General features: G+C 47.5%; 1 protein-coding gene across 1 annotated transcript in view; it reads right to left on the bottom strand.

The window, feature by feature from the left end:
- Nucleotides 1-20473, bottom strand: part of SORCS3 (sortilin related VPS10 domain containing receptor 3) — a 721132-nt gene that overhangs the window by 124987 nt on the left and 575672 nt on the right. The window contains exons 11-13 of the mRNA XM_049790799.1: nt 18563-18665; nt 4523-4599; nt 1490-1581 (exon numbers count right to left, since the gene is read on the bottom strand). Coding sequence (XP_049646756.1) covers nt 1490-1581; nt 4523-4599; nt 18563-18665 — 272 coding nt within the window. The remainder of the gene's footprint in view (nt 1-1489; nt 1582-4522; nt 4600-18562; nt 18666-20473) is intronic.

The following is a 20473-nucleotide window of genomic DNA, read 5'->3' as shown; positions in this document are numbered from 1 at the left end:
CCTATCATTCCTACTCCTGACATTCTTTTTTTCAAAGATCATCCTTCAACCTTCCTGATATAGGAGGACCCTAAAGTATTTGAGCAGGTCTCCTTCCTACTGCAAATATAAAATAACTATCATTATCATTATCACTATATATAAACATATAATATTTGCTATATATAATTGTAATATAGTTTAACTCAGATTTGTTTCTTCTGGAGTGTTTTATTCCAGCTGGAGTAACAACATATCTTTTTGCTCACTCTTTGTCCTTTCTGGAATTAGAAAAACAAACCATTTGTCCTTTCTAGAGTTAGAAACACATTCAACTTTATTGTAAAATCAATTTTGAGAGGAACTATCTACACTGTCCTTATTTTATTCAATTTCTGTCATACATTTAACCAGTCATAAATATATTATAAACTATCTTTCAATTCCCATGTATATTGTTCTTATTTACTTTTAGGGAAAGTACATTTATAAAGCAGTGCTTTGGGGACATGGTACTACTTGTAGTTTTAATTAATGAGCTCAAGAAATCTATGTTGCTCAGATCCTGCAGTGCTGAGGACTATTAGAATCACCACAGCAGTACATAGAAGTTCCAGGACTATATCTGGTAATGCATAAGACCATGTAGAGCAGCAGATGAATGAGTCACTACATACAAAGCATATATTGATAACATACAAAGCATATATTGATAACCTATCTGTTATCTTCTCAAGCCCTCAATCCCATTTTATGTTTAATCTACTATAATGAATAACATCAATGAACTTCTATGTATATGACTCTGACTTTTTTCTTCCATAATTGATTTAATCTCATTATATTATTTGATTATATTGATCAACTCTTTCTATTACTTCTATGCAGTTATTTCTCAAGGTTATTTTTAATCATTTTTTGTTCATTCTAGTCAGTTCCATACTTTCTTCTTTTTCACATTTTGGTGTTTGTCATGTTCGACTGAAGACCCTGATTTCTCCTTGTTGTATCCACTCTCCTGAGGCACTGAGTTCATTGTCCTGATTTTAACTACCATCTAATGACTTCAAATACTGAGTGTCAGCACAGACTTATCTCCTGACCTTCAGATGAATGCATCTGACAATTAATGGTAATCTCTGCTTGAATATTCATAGACATGTGAAACTCTATTTATCTAAAAGTGAATCTAGTATGTGCCTTTGTCTTAAAGCAACTTCCATCTCGCTTATTTTAGATTCTTAATCTTGTCTGCTGAGTTCACAGGTCCTTCCAACTTTATATTTTCTCCTTAACCTACAAACCCACACCATTCATCATTCTTCCCCAACTAAATTATGTATCCCACTACTGTTACTTAAGAGCTAGAGAATGTAATGTATAGTAAGTGAATGGGTGGATGGATGAATAAATGGGTAAGGAAATGGAAAATGGGTACAAAACCATGCATTTGCCCTAATGTTTTCCACTAAAAATAGTTATCATTATGAGGGTATGGAGCTGTCCTTACCACAAATGCTTAACAGGCAGAGGTGTGTGTTTCATGGCCACGAGGGCGCCACCCCAGTCTAGGAACCAGACATTGTACTCTTCATCAAAGATCTGAAACAACAACAATAACAACAATCATAATAGCACCTTACATTTGCAAAGTGCTTGAGCTTACAAAGTCTGTAACAACATTTTTTTTCATGGTCTTCAACAATACCTTTGGATTGTGTAATGAGTACTATCATATCATCTCCCATTTAACAAACAAGGAAATGGGCTTATCAAGTAGAAGTGACTATTTGTCGGCACTTAAAGAATAATTCCAAGATTCTTTCCACTAATATTGTAAAACAGGTTGTTAAAAAAAAGGTGAGGCAGTAAGATTCATGTTTATCTAGATAACCCAAAGGAATATAGATTATATGCACAGTTTTCTTCCTTAGCTCATTGATATTTGCAAATTTATATGTGGTCTTTGTCTTATGCTGTTGTTGATAATTGCCTGGTAATGTAAAAGGCACTTTCTAGATATTATTCAGTGCACTGTGATGAATTCTCTGCTTTGTTCTCAGCCACTTTGCTCCACAGGCAAGTTGGAGGTAAACCTAACCTGGTCTTTGAGACTACTTACTGTAAATGCTCATTGGAACACAATGCTTCTAGATATCTAGAGTGAAGAAGTCTATGACTCTTCCTTTTAATGACATGTTTACCTACCTACTTTTCACTCATTCATTTATTTATTTATTCAGTGATCCAGTCTTCTATCTACACATAAACAGTAGTAAAGCACAAAGTATTGAAGTTCAGAGCCAAATATTGTCATCCCTAATGAAATATAGGCATGCACATATGCACATCCATTTATATATGCATTTTATTTGTGCATGTGTTTGTATAAATATATGTACATATTTGTATATATGAACTCAGCACTTTATACCTGAATTATACAGCTCTAATCTAAACAGGAAAACTCTTTATCAGAAAATAATTTTTTGATATTTTCTAAAAGGAAAATAGACTTGAAGAATTCCTCCACTTTTTCTATCACTAAAGGTGGTTCTTACAATCTCAATCAAGAGATTTGGATGGTGAGTTAAATGAGGCATTTAGAAAAGGTAAGGAGGTATGAAAATATTTAAAAAAGGAAAAGGATCTCTTGTACATATGCTGCAGAGTACACTATAGAGAAAACAAGTGGATTCTCATACCTAAATTTCTCAATTAGTTTCCTTTCTTACATTTGCTTTTCAAGGAAATAAAAATGCCCACGCTAGCAGTGAATTATAATGAGCAATTAACTGGTATATAATATATAAACATAGCTAAAAATGCCAGCATTATTTTTCTTCATAGATTAAACCAGGGACAGTAAGATAAGAGTAGGATAAGTCATATAATAAAGAAGTTGGATAATGTCTGAGGATACGGGGGAATAAGAATAAGCTTGGAACTAAGGAAAAGTGAGTTTACTTTACTATACTTTTTCTCTCAATACTGTTGATTTAAACAATATTAAATCTTTCTCTGTCAATCAGTGGAGTGTAAACTGGAATTCTTTTTTTGGGGGGAGGGGAAGAGAAAGAAAAACCAAAATCAAGGCAGCAACAGGAAGAAATGTGGGTGTGAGTACCTGCCTAGATGAGCATTTTATGAATTGGAAGACACTGGTTTGTCTGCTAAAAATTTTCATGCCTGAGGAATTTGAATTCCAGCTTCCATTATTATTGAAGAATCACAACAGATTTTCAATTTTTAAGTTATATAATTTTTTTATCTCTCCACTTACCTAATTGTACATGAGCAATTTATTCATTGTTAAATACCTGTGAGATTTTTTTTTGGGGGGGGGTCACACCCGGCGGTGCTCAGGGGTTACTCCTGGCTTTCTGCTCAGAAATAGTTCCTGGCAGGCACGGGGGACCATATGGGACACTGGGATTCGAACCAACCACCTTAGGTTCTGGATCAGCTGCTTGCAAGGCAAACACCTCTGTGCTATCTCTCCGGGCCCAAATACCTGTGAGATCTTAAAAAGACTGTGTCTAATAAATCCTTGTTAAACAATTTTGGTCAATGAGAGTGGTAAGAGTGTTGGTAATGGGGGTGGAGATGATAATGTTGGCGATCGTGATGAATATCTGCTATATTCAAAAAGGAATTTAGTCTGTTAGGTTACGAACAGTAATTTTACCTTCACCATCAAGATATTTAATTTTACTCTTATATCTTCAATACACAGAGACCTTCTAATAACTTAGTTAAATGTAATCTAAATACACTAGATTTTACTGTTATTCACAATCCCATTCCTCTACTAAATTTTGAGCTTTTTAAGGAAAGAAAACCAGAGTATTGAACAGTTGTGTATACATCAACAGATATCCATTGACATCATATAAATCACTGCCATATAAGACACATTTAAATCAGGTAAATAGAATTTAGAATTCAGTTCCTTAGTCATATTTCAAATGCTCCATGACTATCTAGTATGGCATAGAGAAAGAACATTTCCCTCTTTTTGAAAGTTCTATTGGGCATCACTGCTACATATGTGTGCAAAGTGAAATGTTTTTATGCAGTCCTATCTCTATTAAGTTTTACACACTTACTGTGTCTAAAAAACAGACTTTCATAACTCTGCTGGTCTTAGTATTTTACTTCAATTTATAGATAAAGAAACATATACACAAAGATGCAGGAGTTACTTTCTAAGATTACAAAAATAGATTTTAGCTATATTACTAGTTTATCATTTGATGGTTGTTCCATATAAAGTTTTGAATGGAAGAAGGAAAATTGTAGTTAGTCCTTAAGAAAATTTTGAGAAGTATTGGGTAAATTTAAGCTCTTCTATTCTCAGTCTACTGCTCTTCCCCCTTCATTCCTTTGCCTTTCTAACCTGCCAGATGAAGTGACAAAACTAGTGCTGTTTTTATTTTCTGCAACCATAAAGTCACAGTGAACTTTTGAATATCTAAGAAAGTGAACTGTTATCAGGACTTTGCCTAAATGTCTTTCCTCTGTTTCACAATCTTCTCATTACCTGTCTCCATGTATTGCCTCCATCAGAAGAGATAAACACACCAATATCAGTATATGACAGCTCCGAACCAATGTTGCCTGAAACATAAGCAGATCATTTGAAATTGTCAGGCAGTTTCCAGAGAAGGTATGTTTGAGCTAGGGTGGGAGTTATAGAGAAGGGAGGTTTTCTGAGTGGTATTTACATTTAATATGTGCAGGTACTTGCTTGTTGATGTATCAAAAAACTCAGCAGGAAGAAACACCCAATATAGATGATAAAAGTAAATAATATGATAGAAATATGTTCTAAAATGATAAGCCTCAAAGATAAAATACTTAATAGCTTGGCTCTTTTGAAGAATTCATTATGTGTAACAATAATCTCTTAAAATTGATCTCGGTAGGTGGCAAACAGCAGAAGAGTAGATGATGAGCCTAGAGTTACCTTATTTCTTTTGTATAATTTTAGCCTAACAAACACTAGTTTTTGTTAGTATGTGTATGTGGCCTCAACATAAATTTGTCATATCTCAAGTGCCAAGTAGCTGAGTAATACAGCAATGTAGTCTCTGTAAACTAGCATGACTATCCTCAGACTATGGTCATCAAATATGACAGAAGATATCATCAGTATTATGTATAAATCGACCACTCTTTATGCCACCACCCCTTCACATCTTCTACTCTCCTATTTCTTTCCAAATCTTTTTGGCACCTATGAGTTAAATTTATTCCAAAAGAAAGTAATAAAGATTTTTCTAGTCTATGTATATGGACTGATTTCTCAGTAGACACCTACCTGAGAGCCACAAAAGTACCCCAAATGTTGCTTTATGCTCAACAAATCACTATGGAAGGGATTGAGGAGGAAGAGAAGATTGAATCATGTTCCAGTGTTGAGATGCATTTGGGGAGGTATCAAGAACCAGAAAAGTACCCTGAATCATTTCAGCCAATATTTTTTTACCGGGCGGGCAGCTGGCAGGCCTCCGTATGTGCCAGCGGCCCCTTAGCCCGGCCTAGGGTAGGGGGGCTCGGACATGGGTCACCCGACCCCCCTCTCCCCCTTTCCTCCGGATCTCCAGGTGGGTTTCTGGAAGGAGCTGATGGGGCACCCTGGGTTTTCCCCACTCCCTGGCCGGGTCCGGACCCTGGCCTAGGGTGGGGCTTAAATCCCTGTCCTTCGGGCTTGGGAGGGTCTCTCTCCCTTCCTGGAGCAGGATTCTTAGCCAACACGGGCGGGCAGCTGGCAGGCCTCCGTATGTGCCAGCGGCCTCTTAGCCCGGCCTAGGGTAGGGGGGCTCGGACATGGGTCACCCGACCCCCCTCTCCCCCTTTCCTCCCGATCTCCAGGTGGGTTTCTGGAAGGAGCTGATGGGGCACCCTGGGTTTTCCCCACTCCCTGGCCGGGTCCAGACCCTGGCCTAGGGTGCGGCTTAAATCCCTGTCCTTCGGGCTTGGGAGGGTCTCTCTCCCTTCCTGGAGCAGGATTCTTAGCCAACACGGGCGGGCAGCTGGCAGGCCTCCGTATGTGCCAGCGGCCCCTTAGCCCGGCCTAGGGTAGGGGGGCTCGGACATGGGTCACCCGACCCCCCTCTCCCCCTTTCCTCCGGATCTCCAGGTGGGTTTCTGGAAGGAGCTGATGGGGCACCCTGGGTTTTCCCCACTCCCTGGCCGGGTCCGGACCCTGGCCTAGGGTGGGGCTTAAATCCCTGTCCTTCGGGCTTGGGAGGGTCTCTCTCCCTTCCTGGAGCAGGATTCTTAGCCAACACGGGCGGGCAGCTGGCAGGCCTCCGTATGTGCCAGCGGCCCCTTAGCCCGGCCTAGGGTAGGGGGGCTCGGACATGGGTCACCGACCCCCCTCTCCCCCTTTCCTCCGGATCTCCAGGTGGGTTTCTGGAAGGAGCTGATGGGGCACCCTGGGTTTTCCCCACTCCCTGGCCTGGTCCGGACCCTGGCCTAGGGTGGGGCTTAAATCCCTGTCCTTCGGGCTTGGGAGGGTCTCTCTCCCTTCCTGGAGCAGGATTCTTAGCCAACACGGGCGGGCAGCTGGCAGGCCTCCGTATGTGCCAGCGGCCCCTTAGCCCGGCCTAGGGTAGGGGGGTTCGGACATGGGTCACCCGACCCCCCTCTCCCCCTTTCCTCCGGATCTCCAGGTGGGTTTCTGGAAGGAGCTGATGGGGCACCCTGGGTTTTCCCCACTCCCTGGCCGGGTCCGGACCCTGGCCTAGGGTGGGGCTTAAATCCCTGTCCTTCGGGCTTGGGAGGGTCTCTCTCCCTTCCTGGAGCAGGATTCTTAGCCAACACGGGCGGGCAGCTGGCAGGCCTCCGTATGTGCCAGCGGCCCCTTAGCCCGGCCTAGGGTAGGGGGGCTCGGACATGGGTCACCCGACCCCCCTCTCCCCCTTTCCTCCGGATCTCCAGGTGGGTTTCTGGAAGGAGCTGATGGGGCACCCTGGGTTTTCCCCACTCCCTGGCCGGGTCCGGACCCTGGCCTAGGGTGGGGCTTAAATCCCTGTCCTTCGGGCTTGGGAGGGTCTCTCTCCCTTCCTGGAGCAGGATTCTTAGCCAACACGGGCGGGCAGCTGGCAGGCCTCCGTATGTGCCAGCGGCCCCTTAGCCCGGCCTAGGGTAGGGGGGCTCGGACATGGGTCACCCGACCCCCCTCTCCCCCTTTCCTCCGGATCTCCAGGTGGGTTTCTGGAAGGAGCTGATGGGGCACCCTGGGTTTTCCCCACTCCCTGGCCGGGTCCGGACCCTGGCCTAGGGTGGGGCTTAAATCCCTGTCCTTCGGGCTTGGGAGGGTCTCTCTCCCTTCCTGGAGCAGGATTCTTAGCCAACACGGGCGGGCAGCTGGCAGGCCTCCGTATGTGCCAGCGGCCCCTTAGCCCGGCCTATGGTAGGGGGGCTCGGACATGGGTCACCCGACCCCCCTCTCCCCCTTTCCTCCGGATCTCCAGGTGGGTTTCTGGAAGGAGCTGATGGGGCACCCTGGGTTTTCCCCACTCCCTGGCCGGGTCCGGACCCTGGCCTAGGGTGGGGCTTAAATCCCTGTCCTTCGGGCTTGGGAGGGTCTCTCTCCCTTCCTGGAGCAGGATTCTTAGCCAACACGGGCGGGCAGCTGGCAGGCCTCCGTATGTGCCAGCGGCCCCTTAGCCCGGCCTATGGTAGGGGGGCTCGGACATGGGTCACCCGACCCCCCTCTCCCCCTTTCCTCCGGATCTCCAGGTGGGTTTCTGGAAGGAGCTGATGGGGCACCCTGGGTTTTCCCCACTCCCTGGCCGGGTCCGGACCCTGGCCTAGGGTGGGGCTTAAATCCCTGTCCTTCGGGCTTGGGAGGGTCTCTCTCCCTTCCTGGAGCAGGATTCTTAGCCAACACGGGCGGGCAGCTGGCAGGCCTCCGTATGTGCCAGCGGCCCCTTAGCCCGGCCTAGGGTAGGGGGGCTCGGACATGGGTCACCCGACCCCCCTCTCCCCCTTTCCTCCGGATCTCCAGGTGGGTTTCTGGAAGGAGCTGATGGGGCACCCTGGGTTTTCCCCACTCCCTGGCCGGGTCCGGACCCTGGCCTAGGGTGGGGCTTAAATCCCTGTCCTTCGGGCTTGGGAGGGTCTCTCTCCCTTCCTGGAGCAGGATTCTTAGCCAACACGGGCGGGCAGCTGGCAGGCCTCCGTATGTGCCAGCGGCCCCTTAGCCCGGCCTAGGGTAGGGGGGCTCGGACATGGGTCACCCGACCCCCCTCTCCCCCTTTCCTCCGGATCTCCAGGTGGGTTTCTGGAAGGAGCTGATGGGGCACCCTGGGTTTTCCCCACTCCCTGGCCGGGTCCGGACCCTGGCCTAGGGTGGGGCTTAAATCCCTGTCCTTCGGGCTTGGGAGGGTCTCTCTCCCTTCCTGGAGCAGGATTCTTAGCCAACACGGGCGGGCAGCTGGCAGGCCTCCGTATGTGCCAGCGGCCCCTTAGCCCGGCCTAGGGTAGGGGGGCTCGGACATGGGTCACCCGACCCCCCTCTCCCCCTTTCCTCCGGATCTCCAGGTGGGTTTCTGGAAGGAGCTGATGGGGCACCCTGGGTTTTCCCCACTCCCTGGCCGGGTCCGGACCCTGGCCTAGGGTGGGGCTTAAATCCCTGTCCTTCGGGCTTGGGAGGGTCTCTCTCCCTTCCTTGAGCAGGATTCTTAGCCAACACGGGCGGGCAGCTGGCAGGCCTCCGTATGTGCCAGCGGCCCCTTAGCCCGGCCTAGGGTAGGGGGGCTCGGACATGGGTCACCCGACCCCCCTCTCCCCCTTTCCTCCGGATCTCCAGGTGGGTTTCTGGAAGGAGCTGATGGGGCACCCTGGGTTTTCCCCACTCCCTGGCCGGGTCCGGACCCTGGCCTAGGGTGGGGCTTAAATCCCTGTCCTTCGGGCTTGGGAGGGTCTCTCTCCCTTCCTTGAGCAGGATTCTTAGCCAACACGGGCGGGCAGCTGGCAGGCCTCCGTATGTGCCAGCGGCCCCTTAGCCCGGCCTAGGGTAGGGGGGCTCGGACATGGGTCACCCGACCCCCCTCTCCCCCTTTCCTCCGGATCTCCAGGTGGGTTTCTGGAAGGAGCTGATGGGGCACCCTGGGTTTTCCCCACTCCCTGGCCGGGTCCGGACCCTGGCCTAGGGTGGGGCTTAAATCCCTGTCCTTCGGGCTTGGGAGGGTCTCTCTCCCTTCCTGGAGCAGGATTCTTAGCCAACACGGGCGGGCAGCTGGCAGGCCTCCGTATGTGCCAGCGGCCCCTTAGCCCGGCCTAGGGTAGGGGGGCTCGGACATGGGTCACCCGACCCCCCTCTCCCCCTTTCCTCCGGATCTCCAGGTGGGTTTCTGGAAGGAGCTGATGGGGCACCCTGGGTTTTCCCCACTCCCTGGCCGGGTCCGGACCCTGGCCTAGGGTGGGGCTTAAATCCCTGTCCTTCGGGCTTGGGAGGGTCTCTCTCCCTTCCTGGAGCAGGATTCTTAGCCAACACGGGCGGGCAGCTGGCAGGCCTCCGTATGTGCCAGCGGCCCCTTAGCCCGGCCTAGGGTAGGGGGGCTCGGACATGGGTCACCCGACCCCCCTCTCCCCCTTTCCTCCGGATCTCCAGGTGGGTTTCTGGAAGGAGCTGATGGGGCACCCTGGGTTTTCCCCACTCCCTGGCCGGGTCCGGACCCTGGCCTAGGGTGGGGCTTAAATCCCTGTCCTTCGGGCTTGGGAGGGTCTCTCTCCCTTCCTTGAGCAGGATTCTTAGCCAACACGGGCGGGCAGCTGGCAGGCCTCCGTATGTGCCAGCGGCCCCTTAGCCCGGCCTAGGGTAGGGGGGCTCGGACATGGGTCACCCGACCCCCCTCTCCCCCTTTCCTCCGGATCTCCAGGTGGGTTTCTGGAAGGAGCTGATGGGGCACCCTGGGTTTTCCCCACTCCCTGGCCGGGTCCGGACCCTGGCCTAGGGTGGGGCTTAAATCCCTGTCCTTCGGGCTTGGGAGGGTCTCTCTCCCTTCCTGGAGCAGGATTCTTAGCCAACACGGGCGGGCAGCTGGCAGGCCTCCGTATGTGCCAGCGGCCCCTTAGCCCGGCCTAGGGTAGGGGGGCTCGGACATGGGTCACCCGACCCCCCTCTCCCCCTTTCCTCCGGATCTCCAGGTGGGTTTCTGGAAGGAGCTGATGGGGCACCCTGGGTTTTCCCCACTCCCTGGCCGGGTCCGGACCCTGGCCTAGGGTGGGGCTTAAATCCCTGTCCTTCGGGCTTGGGAGGGTCTCTCTCCCTTCCTGGAGCAGGATTCTTAGCCAACACGGGCGGGCAGCTGGCAGGCCTCCGTATGTGCCAGCGGCCCCTTAGCCCGGCCTAGGGTAGGGGGGCTCGGACATGGGTCACCCGACCCCCCTCTCCCCCTTTCCTCCGGATCTCCAGGTGGGTTTCTGGAAGGAGCTGATGGGGCACCCTGGGTTTTCCCCACTCCCTGGCCGGGTCCGGACCCTGGCCTAGGGTGGGGCTTAAATCCCTGTCCTTCGGGCTTGGGAGGGTCTCTCTCCCTTCCTGGAGCAGGATTCTTAGCCAACACGGGCGGGCAGCTGGCAGGCCTCCGTATGTGCCAGCGGCCCCTTAGCCCGGCCTAGGGTAGGGGGGCTCGGACATGGGTCACCCGACCCCCCTCTCCCCCTTTCCTCCGGATCTCCAGGTGGGTTTCTGGAAGGAGCTGATGGGGCACCCTGGGTTTTCCCCACTCCCTGGCCGGGTCCGGACCCTGGCCTAGGGTGGGGCTTAAATCCCTGTCCTTCGGGCTTGGGAGGGTCTCTCTCCCTTCCTGGAGCAGGATTCTTAGCCAACACGGGCGGGCAGCTGGCAGGCCTCCGTATGTGCCAGCGGCCCCTTAGCCCGGCCTAGGGTAGGGGGGCTCGGACATGGGTCACCCGACCCCCCTCTCCCCCTTTCCTCCGGATCTCCAGGTGGGTTTCTGGAAGGAGCTGATGGGGCACCCTGGGTTTTCCCCACTCCCTGGCCGGGTCCGGACCCTGGCCTAGGGTGGGGCTTAAATCCCTGTCCTTCGGGCTTGGGAGGGTCTCTCTCCCTTCCTTGAGCAGGATTCTTAGCCAACACGGGCGGGCAGCTGGCAGGCCTCCGTATGTGCCAGCGGCCCCTTAGCCCGGCCTAGGGTAGGGGGGCTCGGACATGGGTCACCCGACCCCCCTCTCCCCCTTTCCTCCGGATCTCCAGGTGGGTTTCTGGAAGGAGCTGATGGGGCACCCTGGGTTTTCCCCACTCCCTGGCCGGGTCCGGACCCTGGCCTAGGGTGGGGCTTAAATCCCTGTCCTTCGGGCTTGGGAGGGTCTCTCTCCCTTCCTGGAGCAGGATTCTTAGCCAACACGGGCGGGCAGCTGGCAGGCCTCCGTATGTGCCAGCGGCCCCTTAGCCCGGCCTAGGGTAGGGGGGCTCGGACATGGGTCACCCGACCCCCCTCTCCCCCTTTCCTCCGGATCTCCAGGTGGGTTTCTGGAAGGAGCTGATGGGGCACCCTGGGTTTTCCCCACTCCCTGGCCGGGTCCGGACCCTGGCCTAGGGTGGGGCTTAAATCCCTGTCCTTCGGGCTTGGGAGGGTCTCTCTCCCTTCCTGGAGCAGGATTCTTAGCCAACACGGGCGGGCAGCTGGCAGGCCTCCGTATGTGCCAGCGGCCCCTTAGCCCGGCCTAGGGTAGGGGGGCTCGGACATGGGTCACCCGACCCCCCTCTCCCCCTTTCCTCCGGATCTCCAGGTGGGTTTCTGGAAGGAGCTGATGGGGCACCCTGGGTTTTCCCCACTCCCTGGCCGGGTCCGGACCCTGGCCTAGGGTGGGGCTTAAATCCCTGTCCTTCGGGCTTGGGAGGGTCTCTCTCCCTTCCTGGAGCAGGATTCTTAGCCAACACGGGCGGGCAGCTGGCAGGCCTCCGTATGTGCCAGCGGCCCCTTAGCCCGGCCTAGGGTAGGGGGGCTCGGACATGGGTCACCCGACCCCCCTCTCCCCCTTTCCTCCGGATCTCCAGGTGGGTTTCTGGAAGGAGCTGATGGGGCACCCTGGGTTTTCCCCACTCCCTGGCCGGGTCCGGACCCTGGCCTAGGGTGGGGCTTAAATCCCTGTCCTTCGGGCTTGGGAGGGTCTCTCTCCCTTCCTTGAGCAGGATTCTTAGCCAACACGGGCGGGCAGCTGGCAGGCCTCCGTATGTGCCAGCGGCCCCTTAGCCCGGCCTAGGGTAGGGGGGCTCGGACATGGGTCACCCGACCCCCCTCTCCCCCTTTCCTCCGGATCTCCAGGTGGGTTTCTGGAAGGAGCTGATGGGGCACCCTGGGTTTTCCCCACTCCCTGGCCGGGTCCGGACCCTGGCCTAGGGTGGGGCTTAAATCCCTGTCCTTCGGGCTTGGGAGGGTCTCTCTCCCTTCCTGGAGCAGGATTCTTAGCCAACACGGGCGGGCAGCTGGCAGGCCTCCGTATGTGCCAGCGGCCCCTTAGCCCGGCCTAGGGTAGGGGGGCTCGGACATGGGTCACCCGACCCCCCTCTCCCCCTTTCCTCCGGATCTCCAGGTGGGTTTCTGGAAGGAGCTGATGGGGCACCCTGGGTTTTCCCCACTCCTAGGCTGGCTACAGAGGTTGGCTAAGGGGGTGGAGATTGATCTGGGGGGTGGCAGATAGCTAGCTCAGCTATACTTAGGCTGTCACTGGCAATTTCATACCAGTCTACATTTTGCAAACCACGCGGGGGCTAGCGCCCCCGCGTGAACATATGCTCCTCCCAACCATTAGTACCCCAGATTTACTCTTCTTAAGTTCAGTAACACACAGTTCTATTCTCTGACGAAAGACATACAGTAGATCTAACAAATCCCAGAACTACTTAGAAGGACAGAAATTAAACACATATTGAACACATATATCTTTTGAATATTTTATGGGTATTTTCTTTAACTGATGTAACTCTCTATATATTCTTCTACTATGATGTTTCTATCCACTTTTCATCTTGTCTTTTCTTTGTAAGCTGTTCAGTAAGGATTGTTGGTGGAACTGTCCCTCAGTTTGATTCCTATGATTGAACTATGTCATGGAAACTGCTGGTCTTGTTCCCATTGCCTCCAGATGCACCAATAACGCTTCATGGCATTGATCCTTGTTTGCATAGACACATTAAAATGGGAAAACACCATACATACAGATAAGTTCTTATCTAATAAATCTCAGTACAATGAACCTTACACCCTGAACATTGATATAATGACCTGGCACAGGCCTCAGAAGAATGGGCATCCTCCATTCACGCCGGAACCAGGCAAGCTATCTACGAAACATCCAAGGTCTTTTATAGCAACAGCTGGAAGCAGTCCTCTACCAGGAAAGACTCTACCAAGGGTCTGACATCGACCTCTTAAAAAGAGACTTCCGTTTACACTGAGAAGACTTGACAACAACAATGACCTGCTCTACAGGACATGGTTCTCTCTATTGCCCCATAAGTGTGAGGTGAAATGAGAGGATGCTCCGCACCATCCTGACTACAATATGGGATATGCAGACTCCAGGATCTTTAATACAGAAGCATGATACCAACAACAACAGAGACTAAGTGAGGAATGGAGGTGTATTGCCACTACAGAGGATGACTTGAATTGGACAAACTAGTGTGCCTGGAGCCTAGAGTCAGTCCTGTGCCAGGAAACTTCAGGGGTAGGGTCTCCTTGTATTTAGACCATAATTTGCCTTTCCAGATCCCTTATGTTTTGGTGGGCCTATGCAAACAAATGCCACTTTAATACCGTTTTTTACTATGTTCCCTTGACTCCAATCCTTAAGAAGAACAACCCACTAAAACTTTTGAGGCTAACTTAAACTAGTAAGCATATGCATGGAACTAGAGAAATGTACTATGCCCTCAATGTTTAAGGAGTTACATAAGCCTAATGTCTTTAGATTATATTGTGTGCTGCTAAGAAATAGTATGTACTACAACTGGGGATTTGAGGGACAAAGTAATTGTATTGTACATGAGTTCAGTTTTGTTTTTCTTAATGTTCTTTGGCTGAAAGTTCAAGACTGGGATATCATCGATGGGACTACCGAGAATTCTGTTTATGGGTGATTGGGCTTCCACTGTAACTTTACCCTGTCCTCTTTCTTTGCATCTTTGTTGTCATAATTAAAATAATAATAAAAAAAAAAAAAAGAGAAAAAAAAAATATTTTTTTACTTTAAAAAAACAGCAGGAAGGGAATGTTAGCTCCAACACATCTGTAGCCTAAATAAGAGCACAATAAAAATGCAATAATGAAAATGTTAATTGAGCTCCTGACATTTAATGTTTCAAAATGAGAAATTAAAGCCAGGCTCCAGCTTGTCAAGCTCTCATCAGCATCAGGGAGCACACAGTTAGCCAACTTGTTTTGACACTTGGGCTTCCAAAAATAATCCCAGGGTTCAGGACTCAGGCAAGTGGAGAGGGGAGAAGCATGGTGAGGAGCTCTGCAGAGATCTGTCTAGAATGGGGAATTCAATCCTGCAGATATGGCTTTGGAAGACACAGCTAAAGAAGGAACAGGAGAGGAACAGTGAACATCCACTCTGATCCTCTAAAACATGGCTAAAAAGAATTTTGAAAGCATGTTGGTTTTAATAAACTAGAGTGCAGCACTGAATTACTGTCTACTAAATAGGAGAAGCAAATAAAGAAGTGAGGGACAAAGGAAGAGAAATAAAAAATAAGAGACAAGGAATAAAGGGGAGAAGAAGGGAGAGAATCTGAGAGAAAGAGAGAGAGAGAAGGAAAAGATCAACAGCAGCAAGAATAGCAACACTCCACAGAGCCACAAATCTACCATTTGTCTTGGCTTCCTGAAATTTATCTCATAACCTGTTAACCTCCTTTGGAGCAGGGTATGTCCACACCCTCAGCTTCTCTTTTAAAACCCAAGCAAACTAGTCTTAGAGATGTACAGATAATATGAATGGGAGCACAGTGTAGTCATCTGATCACAAGAACTAGGAAGTTGTTCCCATGGCATAGGAGTGAAAGATCAATGCAGGTAATCAAATCTTTGAATAGTTTCAGTCCAGAAATGGCCAGTGGAAAACTTCTGCAATAAAGACTGTGATGCTAGAGAAGGAAGTTTGAATAAGAAGCTTCCCTGGAGAAAATGTTAACTGGAAGCATTCCAAAATAGTCCATAGACCATTGCAAAGCGAAACAGCGCTCCCCTCCTAAGTTGTGTGTCTGGAAAGAGGAAGACAGGACAGGGAAGCAGTAGACTTCTCTTCCCATCAGAGTGAGCCTTTCATCTGTTGAAACAGCTTAAAGAAGCTTGACTTTAGCACCATTTCTTTCCAAGAACTTTCCATTCTTAGGTAGACAATGAGAAAGAAAGAATTTAAGATAGTCCTCTCAGACCACTGCTGCCATTTCAGGGTAATTAAGGACTCAGTGTAGCTGGAAGCACATGATACCTGATTTAGCATATGTAGGAAAGTGCCCTCCTGGAAGGACTAATGACATGAGGGTCTAGATTTTCAGTTTCAGGAAACATGGTAGAGAGCCAAAGCAGGGTAAATCTATCTTGTGAAGGGTCCCCAGGATGGATCTGACTGATAGACAGATGAGACTTGGAGTCAGAAAATGTAAACTTAGGTAGGATACTTATTCCTTCTTGCTTTTTCCAGTTGTAAATTGAAGAGAGAAGTAATCATTCCTTCTACATCACTCGATGATTGTGCATTCAAGCAAGGAACAAGTAAGGCACTGTGAACTTGAGTGCCATACTGAAATCACTAAGAGCTATAGGAACTTAAGGTCTCTCCTTGCTCAAAGAAATAGCTGAACTGTCCAGACTGGGATTTTACCTGTCTTCTTGAGATGTCTTCAAACCAAGATAGAAGTGAATCTTAGAATATACTTTTACAGCTGCCCTGGGATCACATTTCAGTTGCAAGATCAGAAGGAGAAGTCAGGAGTGTGTATGGATGGAGAATGGCAAGGGTCACCTAGAGGCAGGTGAGTACTGGGATGTGGGAACCTTTGGAGATCTCAGCTACTAATAGCACACTAGCAGAACTTGGTCATCATTTTTCTGAGAGTAAATAATGTCCCAGAGAGAATGGGCAAACAATTAAGCAGGTAGATAGTGGGCATGAGGAGGCATGGGACTTAGTTCCAGCTTTTCATTGCGGTTGATTCAGCAGTTCTCTGGTCTGTCAAATATCCCAAGGTTCAGCAAATACCATCTGAGGATATAAGAGTTACAAATGATGGAAAAGGAGAGTACTCAATTCTAATGTGAATGAACAATAAACTTCAAAAGAAAATCTTTAACCTGTGCATGTTTGTTATTTTGTGGACTTCATAGCAAGCTAGTGTAAAGGTCCTACTAGTCACAGGTAAGAACCACCACCACTTATGCTAGCTTCCCGAGCTATGAGCAGACAGACTATTGGAAGTTTGAAGATTCTGTGCCAACTTGATTTCAACAATCTCACAAGGTAGAAACTCTTTTTTGCAGATAAGGAAAATCAAGCTTGGCAATTAAAGAGCTACGTCAAAATCACCACAATGTTACTAAATATCAGAGCTTAGTTTGAAAGATAGGACCTAAGATTGCTGAGAGTAACCATTTGTGTGTACACTGTGGATACATATAAATTATGAATTTCATTGGAAGAGATGAGAAATGTACTCTTGAGATTCAAGAATACTTTAAACATCTGAAATATTAAGTAAAATAATAGGTAACATGTATTGAGATTGCAATACATCCAAGACATTGTTCCACATTTTCTAATGTTTTGTACATTCAGTTTTAGCATGTCATAACTATTATTTGAACTTGGACCAAAAAAATCTTTTGAAGTTCAGAGTGGTTATTACACTGCATAGAAAAGCTGTCCTAGTATTGAAATCATACTAACTTTTTTTTATTTTGGCTTTTGGGCCCAGTGATGCTCAGGGGTTACTCCTGGCTATGCGTTCAGAAATCACTCCTGGCTTGGGGACCAGGGTCAGCCGCGAGCAAGACAAATGCCCTACCACTACACTGTTGCTTCTGCTCCAGAAATCATACTAACTTTTATTAAAAATACTATTTTCCATGTTGCCTCTGCTTCAGTTCAGGGCTTGCTGTAGACTTGGAGAAGAGACAGAGTGCAGCAGTCTTTGAGTGTGGAAGTTCAATCTACATATGACTGTGGATGTTCCTTAGTTAGGAACAAGGCCTACCCTTATCTCCACATTTCTGGGCTCCCCGAGGCCACTGGTATTAACTACAGTAAATTTAACCCATTTGGAGTTTTGAGATCTTGACTGTAATGCCAAAGGCTGCTCTAGCTGTCTTCCTAAATGGAGGGTAGGTCATTGGTGGTCTAAAAGATCGCACACTTGGGTACTTAAGGAAGAAATTTGTATCTTGAAGGGAACGAGTTTAGTCAGTGTGAGAAAACAATGTCTCATCTCAGAAATGTATGTTTTTATAAATTTATTTATGTTTTCACAAAAATGCTAACACAAGAGTATCAACTTCTTTTTGTTTGTTTGTTTGTTTGTTTTGTTTTGTTTTGTTTTATTTTGTTTTTGGGTCACACCTGGCAGCACTCAGGGTTACTTCTGGCTATCTGCTCAGAAATCACTCCTGGCACACTCGGGGGATGATATGGGATGCGGGGATTCGAACCACCATCCTTCTGCATGCAAGGCAAATGCACTAACTCCATGCTATCTCTCTGGCCCCAAGAGTGCCAACTTCTTTTTTTGTTTTGTTTTGTTTTGGTTTTTGGGTCACACCTGGCAGTGCTCAGGGGTCACTCCTGGCTCCATGCTTAGAAATCGCTCCTGGCAGGCTCGGGGGACCATATGGGATGCCGGGATTCGAACCACCGTCCTTCTGCACCTAAGGCAAGCAACTTACCGCTGTGCTATCTCTCTGGCCCCAAGAGTGCCAACTTCTAAAATGAGAAGCCCTCATCTTATTTTATGCTATCAAGATATTCCTGAAAAGGTGTATGTACATCAAATGCCTGTTAATCAGAACACAGTGCCCTGGAGACTCATATTTTTATTTCAGAACTCTATTATCTTCACTTCTGATTAATGTGCAGTGGACAGTGGTTCCAACAATGCAGCCTTAAGTCTTTCTGCTCTTTCCCCCAGGCTTTCAGCCTAGTATTTAATCATATGCAAACAAACCTTTACATGCTCCAAAGACCTCCTGATGCAAACAGCTTTGGATGAAATCATTTGCAAGAAAAAAAAAACCTGCTCTATAATTGGTGAGCAGGGAAGTTTATCTATTGTGTTTTCTTAAAGTGAGGATTCCCTATTATAAACTCTTTCAGAACAGTCCATTTTCTCCAAGAGAACTCTTGATAAGCATATGACACATTCACTCAGAAGTTAGAAATTTTAGAACTCCTTTCCTAGGTTAATTTAGTCTTGGAGACCTTTCCTACTATCTGGAGTGAGTGCCTACTGTTTTTATTTGAGGCTCCAATGAGTCCATAGTCCTACAGTAAGCCTACTGAAGAAACTCTCAGAAAGTTGCCAAAGGAATAGTTTCTTTACCTGTAGCCACCAAGAGTCCTGGGGCAGTGTTCTTGCTGGAGATTCTTCCTGAGGAATATGGATTTTCAGAAATCTGCAAGTGCAGGTGCAAGGAACAGAATGGCTAAAAAAAAAAAAAGAAGAGAAAAACTTGGTTCCAAAGAAACCCCTGACACATCTGTCTGTTAGGATACCTCTGTATTCTACCAAGAAATATGGCACATCTGGAGCTCTGGGCAGAGGCTATTCCTATTCATCTCCATCTATATCAGCTAGGAGGCTCCTATCAGGAACCATTTCTGACCCTGAACTCTTTTCTCCTCATCCTTGTGTTTTCCATCACTGATTAATTTATGGCTTATTTCACAAAACCTTCCTACCCACTCTTCGCCACATGTTGGTACTGACTTTCCCCTTTCTCTTATCTGGACCATCACACTATATTCTTCTTAGCATTCTAAGGAGCTTTGAATACAGGGAACAAAGGGAAAAATGAATCAAATATTCTCTAGGTCTAGGTCTGCCCTCTACTTCCACAAGATAGTCTGTTTCACTTTGATATAACATTCGATTTATAGAAATGTTACTTGAATTTCACATATAACCTTTAGTATTTTGAATAAAACTCACATAAATTAATTCCCTTTTTTATTTACTTACTTTTCCTTTTGGGGGGTTTTTAGGGGTTGCCTCTAAATAGTGCTCAAGGGCCATGCAGATTCTTGGCCATGGAAGACAGATAATTCAGTGTGAGGGCCAGGGAAGCAATGCTGCTTAGATGCCATAGTTCTGGCCACCTGGCTCAATCTGAAAGTGCTGGGGGCATCCAGGACAACACCTGATCAGTACCAGGGAACCATGGAATGCTAAAAATCACAACGTTGTAACATATGCATTCACTATCTACTCCTTTTTTGGGGTGGTATTTTTAAAAAGGAGTTGGTAATTTTAAAGGTATATATTAATAAGAGGCATTGTAATTTTTTATTAAAATTGAAACAGGAGAAATAAAGTTAGGTAAGGTAGATAGGATTAAGCACGGGTAAGGTCTTAGAAAGGAATTCATCCTGTGCAGCCAAAGATATGTTGGCAACAGAGCAAAGGGCTTGTGTATGTGAGTACTGGGGGGGTTATTTCTGAAACAAAACAGTTTTCTTTTTTCTTTTTGTTTTTGGGCCACAGCCAGTGACGCTGAGGGGTTACATCTGGCTATGTGCTCAAAAATCACTCTTGGCTTGGAGGACCATATGGGATGCTGGAGATCCAACTGAGGTCTGTCCTAGGTCAGCATGCGTAAAACAAGCACCCTACCACTTGTGCCTCTGCTCCAACACAGAAACAAAACAAATAGTAAAGAATAGAATTCATGCTGTGACCAGTTATGGAGCATGTAATCCTTTATATTTTTTATCATTTATCTTTAACATTCTTAGCACCCCAAGCATAAATCCATGCAATTGGGCTGAACATTAAATAGGAAAAAGAAATTGATGGCCTCTCTTCTATACTAGCCTTAGTTTTTGACTCTTACTCAGGAGCTGATAAGTGGCTAATTGTTTTGAAAAGTAGCTAAAGTTACCTTTATGTTAGTTATAAATATTTATAACTATAAATATTTATGAACCCTCAGAAGAATTTTACCCTCAAAAAACCTGAATTCTTAATTTTATTTGTCTTTGCTTCCCTACCTTAATTTTTAGATGCTACAGAGAGGAAGTATGAATCATATACTGCCTAGTACCTACCTCAGAATTCTATAAAAGAGATCTGGGGATACTCAAAGATTAAATTCTATCCCATGTGGACATAAAGGTCTCACCTTTTCTGCTTACCTTTTTATTCCTTGACATCTATCAAACAATTATCAAACTGTCACATCAACTTTAGTTAATAGGATCAGTGCTACTTTGAGTCTCTGTTGGGACCCTTGAG

The sequence above is a fragment of the Suncus etruscus genome, chromosome 17, assembly GCF_024139225.1.
Source record: "Suncus etruscus isolate mSunEtr1 chromosome 17, mSunEtr1.pri.cur, whole genome shotgun sequence".
NCBI classification, from domain to species: Eukaryota; Metazoa; Chordata; class Mammalia; order Eulipotyphla; family Soricidae; genus Suncus; species Suncus etruscus.
Note: the sequence above shows the minus strand (reverse complement) of the source record. Positions and strands in the feature narration are given on the sequence as shown.